Source organism: Colossoma macropomum, unplaced genomic scaffold (genome assembly GCF_904425465.1).
Source record: "Colossoma macropomum unplaced genomic scaffold, Colossoma_macropomum, whole genome shotgun sequence".
NCBI lineage: Eukaryota > Metazoa > Chordata > Actinopteri > Characiformes > Serrasalmidae > Colossoma > Colossoma macropomum.
In genome coordinates this window covers 11,606,726-11,624,261 of record NW_023494796.1, presented here as the reverse complement: position 1 = coordinate 11,624,261, position 17,536 = coordinate 11,606,726, and the positions used below count along the sequence as shown (strand labels likewise).

Sequence of the window (17,536 nt, the reverse complement as noted above, 5' to 3'; positions counted from 1 at the left end):
TTGTTTGTTTATTTATTTATTTTTTTTTACATTAATAGCCCAAACTGAAAGCCTAGCTATAATAGTCACAGTTTGCCAAGTGTTTCATAAAGTAACATAATTGAGGATGAAAAATGAATTTGCAGACAAAAAACAACAAATAGTGAATATAGAAAAATAATGAAAATGGAAGTGAAAGAGAGAGTACCTTTAGTTGTGTATCTGCAGATGCAGTACACACAGGTGGAAGAGAGGAGAACACACACAGGACACACACTGACCAGCAGCTTCCAGCAGACACTACAATCTGATACAGGAGGGGTGGAGCTGGTCATGTTTAGGGTAGGGGTGGTCTGAGGAAGATCAGTCGAAGGGACGACTGTCTCTGAATTAAGGCAGAAAATGGAACTTTTATGATTTACAAAAACTCAAGGCATAAGAATCAGTATTTCAGAATGAGTTATCCTACCCAAGAGAGTCGAGTGATTCTGTTTCCATATTCATAAACATCTTCTTGTGTTACTCCCTTTTCACTTCCAGTGATCTTTATCTCATGTATAGCGCAGTAGTACAGACCCAGATCTGATTCAGAGACGTTCTTCACCAGCAGATCATGAGTTTTGATAGATGGATTCCAAACAAAAGAGTAACGTGGATGAGCACCACGCATCAAATGTTTTGCCAAAATAATGAGAGGTGGTTGATGATTGCTTGAAGACTTTCTAAACCAAACTGTATTAAAACCATTCTCCAAAACACAGTCGCTGTAGAGAGTGACGTCGTCTCCAGGTCTGACTCTCACCTCCTCCACCATCTCTGCTCCAGAGATCCTGGAGAACAAAACACCTGCGACACACCAATCACACTTTAGATCAAACAAACAAGGATGAACAGATCATTATAGTCTCTTGTATTCCTTTACAGAAAGCCTTAGCAGCCGTCATATTTTTATACAAAAAGTAATCAAACTTAAAGATATGCTAGAAGTTGAAAAAATGAAGAGATGCAAAACTCTACTCACAGACAAGAGTGATAAGAGTAACTTTTGATCTCTCCATCTCAGAGACTGGTGCTGGGGGGCTGGTTATGGTGTTTGAGGCAGATGTCTAGGTTGAGATCTGATTGGTCCATGTCAATGGAACATTCCTCTTTATCTACAAGATCAGTGTTTGTGGGGTGCAGAAGTAACCACATGTGAACAGGACATCACTCAGACACAGACATCCTGTTGGTCACCTTTCTTAAAAGAGTAGATGTTTCTCACACCTTGACTGAATGTGTTATGAACAGAGTTAGACATAGATGAGGACACTATAGACGACCTTTCATAAACCAGCTTGTTACCACTCAGATACAAGAGACAGTTAATTTGATACAGCAAGGAAATATGGCATTTCCCTGCTATTTTGGTGCATCATTTTGATTACACCGAAAAATAATAAAACACACTATATAAAATGTGGAATTGTTTTTTTGCATAGGCCAAAAAATCACATCTTAGACATGTTTCACCACTTAACATTGGTCGGAGCTGCAGGGTCTCATTGTGGTTTCCTGTTTTAGAGTGGCTGACGTTTGCTGCTCTTAAACTCTCAGGGTTGGAGAGGGGGGAGGGGGACGTGTATTTTTTTGTTCATCTGATGAGATTAGCAACCACTTTTAGTCGGTTTTAAAAAATCATGTGAGTGTGTGCTCTAGTTTCAGAAGTGTGTTGAATTCAGTATCCCCATTTCTACCTAGGTGATCATAACTACAGTAGAAATGCAGCTGACCAGCTGCAACTCAGAAGCCTGGATGAGCAGTAGGGAAATCTGCTCTGTGTAATTACCTATCTGCAACATGACAGACCGGGTCTGTTGCCTTACCTGCCTTGAGCTAAAAGGGCAGCCATCAATGGCTGAAATGGATACAGCCATATCCAGGTTGACCAAGGGCAGGTTGAGGGTCTTAACCAGGGTGACATCAATCTGGCTGCCCCAGAATCTGGCTGCATCTGGAGCCTCTTCTCGAAATCCCCCACCCCCCCCAAAAAAGTGTGCCTGTCAGGAAAAGCCAAGGTGCATTGGAAGACTGATCTGGGTCCGTCTCAGGCCCCCCTCACTGCAATGGACCCCAGCTTTTTCCCTCAAGCTCAAGGCAGCCTGAACGGTGGTGACCAGCCCACCCACAGTATAGGCACCTGCCCTCCTGTATACAGGCATCACGCTCCTGACCAGAGAGCTGGGTACGACTCAGCTTCATAGCCTGGTCAGTTGACTTGAGAGGCACTGTGGGGATCAGAGATGGAGTTCTGACCCACGAGCCTCCAGGCTGCCATTCCCTACTGCGTTCCCACAGTTGGTTGTCCAACTTAAAAGCCTGTTCTATGAGCTTTTACAGCGAGTGCAGTGCCATCTCATCCTTAATCCTGCAGTTGAGGCCCTGCAGCGAGACGATGTACGCTTATTTAGAATTTTCTGTGGGGAACCTAGAGGGCTGCTGCTCAAATGCCACTGTGCACTGCAGGAGGAACACCCTACAATGCCCAGGGTCTCTCTATTTACTTCGTAAATTACTTGGGGGGATCTCAGGAGAAGGATCCACTGCAGGCAGGGCTGGGGGTTCCACCAATCGGGCTTCAGCAAGCATACTAAAATGCTAAGAGGGTGAGCCACTAGTCTGATGTGAGAACATAGGTGCAGAACAGTGGAGGCTCGAGGGAATGAAGAAGATAAGACAATGACTCGCCAAGTTAGGATTGAACAGGTGACCTCATGTAATGAGGTGAGTGCGTTACTGCTGAACTACCGCGAAAACCCTGAAGGGAAGCTCACAGAAGTGTTGATAAAAAAGAGGGGAGAGGATGAAGACCAAACAAAAGAAATGACAGGACAGTGTCTTCAAACCAAAGAGGGTTTTAAGAAACTACAGGGGAAAGGAACCAGCAGAAAAAGGCATTAGAAGGTTTTTTTTTTTTTTCCTTTTTTTATATTTACACTGGAGCAACTACAGAAAGAAAAGGACTCAAAACTTGAGAGACGTACCGTAATTACAGGCTGGGCCAAGAGACACATGCACGTGGCGGCATGAACTCAAGACTGAGCACAAGACGATGTGTGAGCACCCCTTAAATAGGGTGCCCGCAGCTGTTGCTGCTCAGCCCTAATTACTCTTTCGTGGTGCCTTGTCTCCCCCTAGTGGCTGGAGGTGGTCTAGCACAAGGCTGGGACATTACAAAAGGATTTTGTACTTCTGATTAGTAGTTAGCTTTTAAGTAGCTTGCACCAAAATAAAAGTCCCTGCAAGGGCAGAATAAAGTGTGTGTGTGTTTCAGTACGAAAATATGATGATTGACATATATTTGCTACATCTTCATCTTACTTAAGTTTGTGACCTGCAAGCTACTGTAAGTATTGTCAAGTCTTGTCTTGCACCACAATTTAAATAATAAAGATGTTGCAGTACAGTCAATTTGTAAACAAGTGAATCATGCTAAGAAAAAACAAACAGAACAAGATAGATAAGCTATTGTTGAGGGAGTAAAGAGTCAGTCTAATCAACCGGCTTTATTAATTAATCAAATAACAGGAACAGAATGACATTACAATTAAACACAAATTAACAAGTAAAGAAAACTAGGTCTGAAATATGAGTTACATAAACAGTTACATAACTGTTTATGATTTTTTATGAAAATCATTATAAACATATATGTGCTCAGAAAAGTTCCATAGCAATATCAATAACATTGATGGTGCAATACAATGTAACAATTTCAAGTTAATTGTAATATTTATGAAAATAATGATTAAATTGAAAGATACAAAAATATTTAAATTCTTAGCAGGTCTACATTTGGTCAGTTTTAACCTCAGAATAGGTGCTGAAATCTGAGCTCTCAACTCTCTTCTTCTTCAGCCGTTTCTGTCCTCTGCTCGGCAGATCCAACGACGCATAACAAACACCATCTCCTTCATCCTGCAGACAGTTTAAAAACAACGTGCAGAACATTTTTCTAAAATGTAATGTAACATACATGATAAATGCTAATGCTAGTATGTGTTGTGTATGAGTTGTATTACCTCATTTTGTCTTTGAGTCTGTCTTTTGTCACTTTCTCCTTGATCAGTTTTGAACTGTGCTGTAAATAAATAGGTCATATCATGTCATCTCAGACTATCGCTTAGTTTGAGAGATGAGTTATACAGTTTAAGCAAAATGTTATTAAGACATTACAGGAACTGGATTACTGTATTTAGTGCGACAGATCACATTATCGGTAAATAGATCAAAAATCACATGCAGTATGAATGTCTGCTTCAAGATACATGGCTACTTTAGCTAACTATGGGCTAGCTTAGAAAACCTTACTTTGTTGTTCAGTGCATTTTATATCATAGATTATACCAATAATGTGAAGAAAAAATGCAGGTGAGTTTTAAAGCAATTTGCAGAATGGCCTTGCTTATTTATACCGTCAAAATTGGGGAATGGTGGTGGCCTAGCTTATCTACACTGTCAGAATTGGGGAATGGTAATGGTGACAGCCTAGCTTATCTATACCATCAAACTTGGGGAATGGTGATGGCCTAGCTTATCTACACTGTCAGAATTGGGGAATGGTGATGGCCTAGCTTAACTACACTGTCAGAATTGGGGAATGGTGATGGCTTAGCTACACTGTCAGAATTGGGGAATGGTGATGGCTTAGCTTAGCCACACTGTCAGAACTGGGGAATGTTGATAGCTAAGCTGCACTGTCAGAATTGGGGAATGGTGATGGCTAATCTACACTCTCAGAATTGGGGAATGGTGATGGCTTAGCTACTCTGTCTGAATTGGAGAAGGGTGATGGCCTAGCATAGCTACACTGTCAGAATTGGAAAATGTTGATAGCTAAGCTACACTGTCAGAATAGGGGAATGTTGGTAGCTGAGCTACACTGTCAGAACTGGGGAATGGTGATGGCTTAGCTACACTTTCAGAATTGGAGAATGGAGATGGCTTAGCTACCCTGTCAGAATTGAAAAATGGTGATGGCCTAGCTAATCTACACTGTCAGAATTGGGTAATGGTGATGGCCTAGCTTAGCTACATTGACAGAATTGGGGAATGGTGATGGCCTAGCTTAGCTACACTCAGAATTGGAGAATAATGATGGTTTAGCTTAGCTACACTGTCAAAATTGGAGAATAGTAATGGCTTAGCTTAGCTACACTGTCAGAATTGGAGAATTGAGATGGCTTATCTACACTCTCGGAATTGGAGAACGGTAATGGCTTAGCTTAGCTACACAGTCAGAACTGGGGAATGGTGATGGCTATTATTATTATATTATTATTATTATTATTATTATTATAGTTTTAAATAAATGAACGTTTCTTTCAGTTGTTTTCTTAACTTTGCTGTTTACTGTTTTATATACATGATTTTGATGTTTAATTATGAAGCACTTTAAGCTGCATTTCTATGTATGAAAGGCTCTATAAATCATTATTATTATTATTATTATTATTATTATTATTATTATTATTATTATTGTTGTTGTTGTGTTGTTGTTGTTGTTATTATGGCAAAGGAAGACGATTGACCCTGTGAAAGTTCTCATCCTTGCCATTGACATCTATAGCTGACATGTTGGGCTTGACAGCAGTACAATAACCAAACAGGACAAGGCTTTAAAAAGGCTGGAATTAAAAAAAAATAAATAAATAAATAAATAAACATGATGACAAATATCTTAGTACCCTAAAAAATTTCTAAATATTATCCTAAAGGCATTCATGAGTGCAGAGTAAAACATTTGGACTGTAAGTGAGCTAGAATTTAGCAAAAGCAGATTACTGCTGAATAAAAATATATGAAGTAACTGATAAAAAGTTGTGAAAGTATTCAGAGCAAGAACGATGGAATCGCACAGAGATTACCTTTGATTTTACTACGGCAGATGCAGTACACACAGGTGGAGCAGAGGAGAGCACACACAGGACACACACTGACCAGCAGCTTCCAACAGACACCACAGTCTGATACAGGAGGGGTGGAGGGGGTCTGGGGGTGATCCGCACAAGGAACGCTCATGTCTGAAATAAATTAGTAAGAAACTACATTAAAATCCCACAAAAAAATCCCCCAAGTCAGAAGAATCAGTAGGTCAGAATCTTACCGAGGAGGGAAAGGCGAGTGGTTCTGTTTCCATAATGGTAAACATCCTCATAGAGAACAACTCCGGTTTCATCTTTGGTAACCTTTCTCTCATGTAGAGCACAGTAGTACAGACCCAGATCTGACTCAATGACGTTCTTCACCAGCAGATCATAAGTATGGTTGGAAGGGTTCCATACAGACTTGTAACGTGGACGAGCACCAAGCATCAGATTCACAGTGTATTTATGCTCTTGTGAGGAGTTTCTAAACCATGCTATATAATATCCACTCTTCCAAACACAGTCGCTATAGATAGTGATGTTATCTTGTCGTCTGACTCTCATCTCCACTTCTGCTCCAGAGGTTCTTTGTGGATTGAAGAACACAACCCCTGTAATAGAATATGAAAATTTGATTGAACTGGAATGAAACAAAAAAGGTTTTTTGTCTAGCTTGGTCCTACTTATGCAAACTGTAAAACCTGGTGTGTTTGATAAACTCAGAAAACTCAGTCAAATCATCTGGGAACCTTCTTGGTAAAAGACCTTTCAGTCTGTAGGACTCCAAATTAACTCATTGTAATACACTCTAAAAAATGAGGGTTCCTCAAAGGTTCTTTAGTAAGGAAAGTGGTTCTATATAGAACTTTGAACAAGCAAAGAAACAATTGCATCACGAAAGGGTTCTTTGCATCATGAAAGTGTGCATGAATGTGCTCTAGACGGTTCTATAAAAACGTTTTTGAAAATGATTTTGCAAGCATCTACAAGCTACAAGCTTGACACTGTAACAATAGAAGAACCCTTTTGGGTGCTATGTAGAACCATTTTCAAAAAGGGTCTATATAGAAACATATGCAGCACAATCTCTATCAATCTGAAGAAGCATTTCACGATGCATAGAACCGTTTTTTTTTACTAAAGAACCCCTGAAGCACCATCTTTTAAGAGTGTAGCCCTACCAAAGTAACTAAGGACTACACAAGAAATAGTGCATGTTACTTGATTTGCATTAGTAAGTTTAACAGATGAGTTAACTCAAAATAATTTAGCAAAGTTGTTACATTTTACAGTGCATAGACATAGACATTCAATTTATTAATAGACTGTTTGTTGAAAGTCAGTTGGTACTCAAGAGTATTAACGTTAGGGTTAGGATTAGTAGCAGGGTTAGGCTTAGGACCAGAGTGAAGGTTAGACTAGATTTTGTGTTGAGGTTAAGGTCAAGGTTAGATCAAGGTGTACAGTTGGGGAAAGTCGAGGTAAATTTAACAGAAAATCAGTAGAATGCAAGTTATATGTGAGATAAGCAAATACAAAGCATTTAAACTGGCCTACTTATATAAAATTACCACAAATTCAAAAGGTTAGAAAACCTGTAATCTTTAATTCAGGAGAGACGAAAGAGGCAGTAGTAGTGTTGAGATATCAGGATTAAAAATTGAAGGAATAGACAAATGAAAAGGTTTGATTGATTTATCTGAAAAAGCAAATAGTCTTTTTTCTGGTTCTTGCTTGAATTGTAGATGGGAAATGAAAAAAATCCGTGAGGAAGATCAAGACGACCAAACAAGAACAACAAGAAGAGAAAAAGTAAGACGAGTGAACCTAATATCGATGGGTACGCTCTTGTGCAGATTGATTTATTGCTGTCTTGTAGAAAAACATTAAAATGGATATAAGCATTTCAGACACACTGAAGGAAAAACCTTAGAACAAGAACTTGTAATGATTTTAAAGTTTACTTACACATGAGAGTGATGAGAGTGACTCTTGATCTCTCCATCTCAGAGACTAGGGCTGGGGGGCTGATGATGGTGAGGGTCTTTGAAGCAGATGTCTGAGGTCTTATTGGTCCACGTCAGTGGAACATTTCTTTCATGTGCTATAATGTCGGGGAGGTTAAAGTGTGTTGTTTAGTGTTGCATAAACCACTTCTATGGTTTTCGGTTTGCTACATTTTTATGGGTAGCTTTGATGCAGACGTGTCTAAGACCTTATTGGTTCAAGTCAGTTGAACATCTATATTTTATAACATCTTTGGATTGGGTTAAAGTAACAAGTTTTATTGTTAGAAAAAACAGAAATACAGAAACAGATGGATGTGGATGATTCCAACCTTCTGTAGTTCACACTGCAGAATTTGGCTCTAACCTAGAAAGATGTTGCATCCAACTAGAGAATCAATCCATGGGTCTTTGGAGCCATGGACAGTAAGAGTACCCTGACCTTTAAACTCTTGCCATCACCTGAAATGTCAAGTTCAGCATAAATGTTGCATAGTCGATGTTTGTAGCTAGCTTGAACATCCCAAATAGAGTGGAATGATCTGCTTTAAAGTACAAGGATAGCAAATGTTCTAGTTGTAGGTCAAGTCAGAGCAGATCTGAGATCAGTCAGTAGGCCATCAATGTGGAGTGATCTGGACTTGGTCTGAGCTCAAGAGCCTCATTGTGGGTTTCCTGTTTTAGCAAGGCTGAACACTGAGTTATAGCAAAGCGGGGGTTGTACCACAATGTGCTGACCTATATGTGCATGCACATGTGTCCCTGCACGTCTGCAGTTCAATTCAATTTAGAATATATAGGAGTTTAGAGTGAAGTATTTTTGCTACTCTAATGGTGAATAAGGATAATGTTCAACAAAGAGCAATAGTTGAGAAAATAAGAAATTTATGAAGTAATAGGACCAGCAACAACACAACAATTGACGCACATCAATTGAGACACTTCATTGTAGGGTTATACTGATTTAGAAGGATGAACTATACATGTAAAAGTGCAATTTCTGACCAGTGAAAAGCAAATACTACATACCCATTTAATTCGGCCTGTAAGTTAATGAAAAAGATCTTTTGTAAGACACTTAAGGCTGTCAGTGTGCAGGCCTCGTTGTGGGTTTCCTGTTGTTTCGTGATTGTCTTGTTGTGGTAAAATTTGTCTACTTAGCACTGCTAAACTGATGCATTGCATGAACATTGGTACACAGATGCCTTTTAAAATGCAAGCATGCACTTTATATGCTGATAAATCAAAGGCCGGGTATGTTCCTATTTGGTAGACATAAGGATTGTGAGGCAGATCGATGGCATCGATGAGTGATGACCAGACATCACACCAAACACAGGATTTTGTCTCCAGGTAGAGTACGGTTCATCGCAGACAAATTTAGGTCATCAAGATAAAGTGTCTACAGCCGTTTCCTCCAGACCTTGAGCGAAACAAATCAATAGTGACATGATTATCTCCCAATCCTGTACAAGAAAGTCAACTGTTACCTATTGCATTTTCAAAGTCAGGCATTGAACATTGCACATGCACACAAACATCTTTGAATGGTGTAATAAATCTACAGGACTTCATAGGTTCTCCAGATTAAAGTATATGTATATACTTACCATAAGTATGGTAGAGACACTAAATTGCTAATGATGTTGTAAGCTCACCGGACAAAAAACAGTCACCTGTGACTGAAATGCACCTAATAGCACGAATTACAGCTGTGATTCAATTTGGCCTGGACTGGACAAGTTTCTGGATCTACATCAATGTTCAGCCACTGCTGCATCAAAAAATTGTGCAGTTTAGGTAGATTTCATGGTTGCCTTCCATGGCGTTTTACTTGTTGTTCCTGGTAGTCCCACAGATTTTCAATAAGATGATGAGCAAAAGGCAAAACCTGGTTGTCCAGCAGCTCAATGTAGGCACAGTGGTGATCATCTCAACCAAAAGATGCATTTCTGCATAATTAAAACTACCACAGAAAATCACAGAGCTCCTTGAATCACACCTTGCACGCAGTCCTCATTAAAGGCTTCATGAGGTCTACGATGAGCACAACACGTAGCATCATTCACATATAGGCAGAAACAAGATTCATCTGACCAGATAACATGTTTCCAGTCTTTTCACCCACTGTAACTGGGCAACTTTGTGAGCAAAAGTGAGTAAAGGCCTCTCGTGTGCCACTCTGCTCCATATGTTCATGGTAGGCAGTTCCCTGCAGAGTTTCTGCATCTGGTCTCTTCACCTTCACCTACTGGGTAGATCAGTGGTCTGCAACACTGGTCCTAGAGGTCTACCTTCCTGCAGAGCCTAGTTCCAACCACAATTTTCCACAGCTGCTTCAGCTTCTTCTTCCCAAGTGGCTGTTTGGCTTTATCAGATGTAAATAAGGAGCAGGGCAGCTTATTGGATACAGGTTGGAAATAAACTAAAGAAAGTAGTATCTCCAGGAGGAGGGTTGTTTACCACTGGGGTAGACAGTGCTGTTACATACATTAAAATGAGCACCAAATACCTCATTTCTTCTGTGCAGAAGCAGAATTACAGCAGTGGACCTTCACAGTTTAGATTACTGACTGTCATTATTTGATATTTATGTATTTAAACCACTTAGGGACAGCTGTACAGGTTAGTTAGATGAACATTACATCATATGCATCTGTTTAAACACTGCAGTGTGTGTGGATATATGTGTGAAAAATTACACCAACAGTTTTCAAATAAACTAACTTTATTGAAAGAAGCCAAAAAAAGGTTTAAATGAAAAAAATAACTCAAACAATTTAAGCAGATCTTCCAAACTGACTTGTGTTAGTTTGGTGTCTTCAGTTTGATTTGAGTGCAGATTTCAGAGATGTGTAATAGACTTCAGTGTGGAAACAGGACTTTCCAATCATACTCCTCTCACACTGATGATACTCAGAACAGCCCACCTGATAAAAGAGAGAGAATTTAATAACTAGTGCACCCAATAACCAGTGCATAATCAGTAATTACACCATTAGTAACACATAAATAGGCAATCATAAGCCACTACTGGTCTTGACCAAGAAATCCACATAGATACACACAACAAAGTGGCTGTTGAGATTGGTGAGTGCTAGAAAATGGAACCCTCAGGTTGGAAGGCACTTATCAAATGACTGAGGAAGGGCTGAGGATTACAGTTACAGCTCGTGAATATTACGTAGACTGACTAAATCTTTCTGTACATCTAATTACTGATGTTGACAGGCAAGAAAAGAGAATTAAAAAGCGACAGAAACAAAATCACAGTTCAAATTTGGAAGGCACAGAGTATGAACAGTAGTAATCTGGAAGTGGTACTAGAAAACTAAAAAAACTGAAAATGAGATTTTTGCCTAAAAAACATATTCTTATAATACAAGAATTCGACAGATATCATTGCTAGATAGCTAAAAAAGAAGAGGAAATCAATGTGTGCTTTATTGACTATAGGAAAGTCTTTGCCTGTGTCAACCACAGAAAATGTTGGAACATCCTCATGAAAAGGGGAACATGAGAACATCTCATCATTGTAACCAGGAACGTCTACACTGGTCAACAAGTCAGTCATGACAGAATATCTACTTCAACATTTGCAAAGGAGTTTGACAAAGCTGGCCACTATCGCTACACAGGTATATGGAGAACATATAATCAGAGAAGCAAGATTGGAGGAAGACGATCGAGGATTCAAGATTGGTAGGAGAAACAACAAAAACCTCAGAAGACAGTAAAAGTGTTGGATAGTTTTTAGTTGGATCAATTCTTAACAACCGAGGATTCAGTAGTCAAGAAGTATGACACAAATTGGCACTTAAAATAAGGATGAAGCTAGAAGCCAGAATTGTCCAGGCCCTAGTCTTTTCTGTGGTTCTTCCTGGATATGAAAGCTGGACATTAAAATGTATTTGAACTTTAATGTTTGGAGAAGACTATAATGAACAACCTAGGCTGACCCAAGCGGAAGCCAGGATACTCCAGAATAACACTATGGTCCATATGGTTGCCAGGAGTCAACATAAATGTGATGGTACACAATAATACTAATAATCAATTACTATATTTTTCAATAACTACAAGATCAATTGAAGGTTTGTATACATATATTAAGGATGTTTTTACCTGAAACACATTTTCAGTGAGTAGTTCTCTCCTCTCTTCAGAACCTGAGGAGATAAACCAAAGAGAACCATCAGCATCAGTTTATCCAGTTTAGAAAGGTGCAGAGGGAGAATGCAGCACCTGAAAAGAACAGTTAGACCCAAGTGACAAAGAACATTCAGGCAAGAAAATCATTTTACTCTTCAGAACTCAGATGAAGAAAATAACTTTTATAATAACAGTTATTGTGGAACTCTGATTATGCCACTTTCTCTTTTCATCAGCTTGTTTTGGCTTGTCTTGGGTGAAGATCTTGAAATGGCCAACAGAAAACTATCCAGTCAGTATTGCCTTATATATCAGATTAACTACCAACATAAATAGGTAGTAAAAGATGAATCAACCATTCATGCTTTGATTTCCGATGAGTGAATACAATTTAGAGAGCAAAAACATCACTCTAGGCTAATGGTCACCAACCATGTTTCTGGGGTTATTTCTTCCTGCAAAACTCAGCTAACACATCTGGTCCATCTAATTAAGTGGCTTGATTATCTGGATCAAATGTGTTCAATCAGGGTTTTAAGCGAACTCAACAAGAAGCTGCATCTCCAAGACCAGGGTTGGGGTCCACCACTTTAGTCTTTCTGGAACATCTAGATACATCACTGACTGTGAATAAGAGCCGTAGTCTAACCAGGTTTTAGTTAGTTGTTGGGAATGGAAATAGCAGTGACAGCTCTATGTCAGGACTCACTGTCAAACTTATATATGCAAGCTCAAAAAAATGTCAAAAGTATTGTCTTTTAGAAGTCTCGGTTTTGTGTTCGGACAAAAAATGTTCAGGTGCATCTCTGTTAGCTTAGTACTAACACAGTATGAGAAATTCCATAGGAAGGCTAGCAGAAATTAGCCCTGTCGTGAAGGTTTTTGTTTCATTTTGACGGAGTTTTGATATTTTGATATAGTCCACTATTTCAAACAGGACCATAATCATTGCTCAGACTGAGATGTACAAAGAGAAACATAAATAAATACATGTAGAACACAGAGATATAAAGATGAGAGAGCACCTTTAGTTTTGTGTCTGCAGATGCAGAACACACATGTGGTGGAGAGAAGAACACACACAGGACACACACTGACCAGCAGCTTCCAGCAGACACTACAGTCTGATACAGGAGGGGTGGAGGGATCAGCAGAAGGGATGGTTGTGTCTGAAGTAAAAGAGGAAATGTATCTGAATTAATTAAAGCAGAAGAACCTCCTTTTACTGAGAACATTAACGCACTATTCTGGATTATTCTTTAACTTTTCTATGTGTCACCGAACATAAAATCAGAGTAGTACTAAAGCTTTACGACTTAGAATTACCAAAGCTACTCAAGTCATAAGAATCAGTAGGTCAGAATGAGGTATCCTACCCAAGAATGAGAGTCGAGTGATTCTGCTTCCATAATGGTAAATGTCCTCAGAGAGTATAACTCCAGTTTCATCTCCAGTGATCTTCTTCTCATGTATAGCGCAGTAGTACAGACCCAGATCTGATTCAGAGACGTTCTTCACCAGCAGATCATGAGTTTCACTCGAAGGGTTCCACACAAAAGAGTAACAGGGATGAACACCACGCATAAAGTCTTCTGTGGATATTATAATAGGAGGATGATGCTCTTTAGAAGAGTTTCTGAACCAAACTGTATTGTATCCACTCTTCCAAACACAGTCGCTGTACAGAGTGACGTCGTCTCCTGGTCTGACTCTCATCTCCACTTCGGATCCAGAGATCCTGGAGAGCAAAACACCTGCAACACACCAATCACACTTTAGTATGTCTTCCTAGATAGAAAGTGTCTTTTTCTCTGTTCAAAAAATTAATACCAAAGTATTGAAATGAAATTATATTAAATTTACTTACATATGACAGTGATAAGTGCGACACTTGATCTCTCCATCTCAGAGACTGGTGCTGGCGGGCTGATGATGGTGAGGATGTTTGAAGCGGATGTCTGTGTTGAGACCTGATTGGTCCACGTAAGTGGAACATTCCTCTTTATCTTCAAGATCAGAGTATGTCAGGCACATACATAACCTCACGCAAACATGCTACCAGCTAAGCACAGACTTCCCGTTGGTCATCTTTCTTAGAAGAGTAGATGTTGCTGTAACATGACTTGTCAGCGAGAATTTGTCTGAATGTGTTATGAACAAATTTGGGTCTGAGGAAACTTTAGTGCCTTTGGTGTTTATTTTCACTTCAAAGCTACATTTCAACAACACATAAACAGATTAAGAACGTTAGGCTTATACTTAGGCTTAGTCACACTCATGAAATTCATGGACACCAATTACACACCTACACATTGCATTTGGCTATACTGGCCGCAGCACTAAAGGTCACTTCAAGCCAGAAGGATTCATCTATTCAAATACAGCACCACTAGGAGTCATATGAAAGGATTTTAGTACATCTGTAAAGTGAGAAGAGCTCATAGGGTGGATCTTACAGCAGAAAGACATTTAATATAAAGGTCCAAGCTAAACCAGTTTGTACCAGGCCTGAAAGTTAACCGACATACAGCAGATCTTCAGTCAGAGAGCTGGGCCTCATTGTGGGTTTCCTGTTGTACAAAGCCTGCATGTTGTGACAGTGACAGAGCATTTATGTGATACATAAATCCACCATTCTTGGAGGGTGTATTAAGGAGGTTAATATCCTGCTGTCGGAGCAGTGGTGCCCCCAGAAAATTTTCCCAGTGGTGGCAAAGGGGGGCATGGAGTTTCAGAAGGGTGGCACTGTGACCGGGGCAGGGGGGAGGGAGTTGAAAGGATGGTGAAACTGTGCCACTAAGAGGGGGGTTTGAGAGGTTATTCTGAAGTTGTCTTGGTGACTGCGGATATACAAACAGATGGGAAAGAAGGAGAAAATGGATGGCAATGGGAAAGGACGGTGAAGTGTTGGAGAAGCTGGCCAATTGCCGATAACTGCTCTCCCCTTAAAGGTAAATGTGAAAGTGAACGTGTGATGGGGCGGCACCGGCAGGCCAACAATTGGCCCCTGCCCACCTGGCCCCCCTTGACAGCTCCACTGGGTGTCAGAATGAACTTTTCCATTATAGCTTGGTCTACACCGGCTCCAGCTCCACTGTAGCTCTGCCCACATTCCTGTGCCCAGTTTAAGACCCCTTGGCTGAGTTCGACTTAATACAGTCTTTCACAGCCCTGATTTAATGCGATACTTGCTGGTTAAAAATTTTACCCGACTTTCCTGAGATCAGAACATCAGTCTGGTTGGCTGGAATCTCAGATGACAAGCATGATGTGTGTCACAAATGATGAGTTTTTATTCTAAGAACTTTAGTTCTGTTATCTCCTGTGGTTTTCTCTCCCAAAAGGAGATTTTTGTCACGCCTCAGGCAGACTCAGACTACATTTCCCACAATGCATTAGGAGATCATGTGACTGAGCAACTTCCCTCGGAAGCGGAGTCCAGAACGGACTCCATTGCCCACAATCCCTCGGGAGATCATATGACTTTGGTCGTGCACGCACCTATCAGCATAGGTGATGTAGAATGTATCCGACTTGACCACAGTATTTTTATACCCCACCCCTGCAATCATCAGAGTTCACGTTGACCGTCAAGACAGGCTAAGAAGAAAATGAACGCAAACCTTATCTCATATACAGTGTAGTATTTTTGCTCCTGATCTCTTTTATTCTTGCACATTTGTCACACTTAGTGTTTCAAACTAAATTTATTATGACAAATTGAATACATTTAATAAGACAACCTGAGTAAACACAATATACAGCTTTAATATTATCATCTCATTTACTACAGGAAAAAAAGTTATCCAACACCAATTTGTCCGGTGTAAGTAATTTAGTTAATCAACCAAAGAACCAAATTTGGTTGATCACTGGGATCATTTAAACTAACTACGCACAGGCTTGATTACTGATAGCCCTGCTGCTGAATCTAAACACCACTTCAACAAGAGCTTTCCAGCAATGTGAAGTAGATTGACGCCTTAAATGGGCAATGCCCGCTGGCAGGCCCAAAGTTTTATTACACACCTATAACCTAAGAATAGCTCAACTAGTTTGCACTGAAGTCCCTGTAATTACTGAATAATAAGCCTTAGTAAGTAATTGGACTGGGATTTCAAGCGTCTAACCCTCTCAAGTAATAAACATAAACATAAACATAAACAGCATTTCTGGATCCTGTTTATATATGGTTTCGTCTTCTCATTTTAGAGTTTTAACTTGCATTTGTGGATGCAGCGACAAACTGTTTTCATAGAGAGTGTTTCAGCAGAAGTGTGTCTGAGTCAATGCAGGGATTTCCACTTTTTAATGCAGTGCCGCCTGAGGGCCCAAAGTTCATGGCCAGAAAATACTGGTTTTTGGTCTTGTCCCTTGCATACAGAAATTTATCTGAATTCTCTGAATCATTTAATGTTATTGTGTACTGTAAATGATGAAAAGCAAAAGTTCTTTGCTGTTCTACGTTAAGAAATGTTATTCTTGTTGCACTATTTGCTTGTGCAGTCTTTCACAGAGTGGCGAACCCCTCTCCATCTTTACTTCTGAAAGACTCAGCCTCTCTGTGATGCTTTTTATGATTAGTCATGTTACTGACCTGTTGTCAATCAACCTCTAGATGTTTTTTTTTTTTTCATTACACAACTTTACCACCGTTTTGTTGCCCCCTTCCCAACTTTTTTGGAACGTGTTGTTGACATCAAATCCAAAATGGGCATATATTTTTCAAAAACCAATAAAATTTCACAGTTTCAACATTTGAAATGTGGTCTTTATACTATTTTAATTAAATATAGTGTTTAAATGATTCACACATCATTGCATTTTGTTTTTATTTACATTTTGCACAGCGTCTCAACTTTTTGGGAAATGGGGTTGTACTATGTCCTTTAATGTTGCATACAGCACCATTGACCTGAGAGGTTTAAAAAGTTTTGACAAGCAGCACATTATACCATGATCAAAAGAAATACTGGAAAATATGAGAAAGTTATTGAAATACATCAGTCTGGAGGGGGTTGCACAACAATTTCTAGGACACCAGTGAACCACAGTGAGAGCCAGTACATCAATAACTGAGAAAACTTGATTCCTCATGTTCTCTTTGTTTTATGTTACATTTTGTGTGAGGATCTGAAACCATTTAGTGTATATAAAATCACAGGAAATTAGTAGGGAGCAGTTACTTTTTCACAGCACTGTGAGCAGTTGTTTATCCATTCCATCTAGTGTTTTGACCCTTGCTCTCCCAGTTGTTACAGTCTCTTTGCTCAGGTGGCCTAATTCTCACTTTCTTTAGTCAGTAAAGACAGTCAGTGAACAGAGGTCTGATGTGCTCTGAGCTGCAGGGTCTCACTGTGGGGTTCTTGTTTTAGAGTATCTCTCAGGGTTGGAGGACAGAAGGAAACTGCATTGCTTTGTTTATCTGTTTATGAGATCAACAATTTCAGTAGGTTTTGAAATATTGTGTGTTTGTTTCAGTTTCAGAAGTGC

General features: G+C 39.6%; 1 protein-coding gene across 1 annotated transcript; it reads right to left on the bottom strand.

Annotated features, from left to right (window-relative positions):
• Positions 1 to 12,988: 12,988 nt before the first annotated feature.
• LOC118816794 lies at positions 12,989 to 15,106 on the bottom strand. The gene is made up of 5 exons (XM_036583387.1): positions 15,059 to 15,106; positions 13,911 to 14,049; positions 13,420 to 13,797; positions 13,127 to 13,212; positions 12,989 to 13,000 (listed from the first exon to the last, which is right to left on the bottom strand). The coding sequence occupies exons 1-5, from the start codon at positions 15,104 to 15,106 to the stop codon at positions 12,989 to 12,991; spliced, it is 663 nt and encodes a 220-aa protein (XP_036439280.1).
• Positions 15,107 to 17,536: the final 2,430 nt, after the last annotated feature.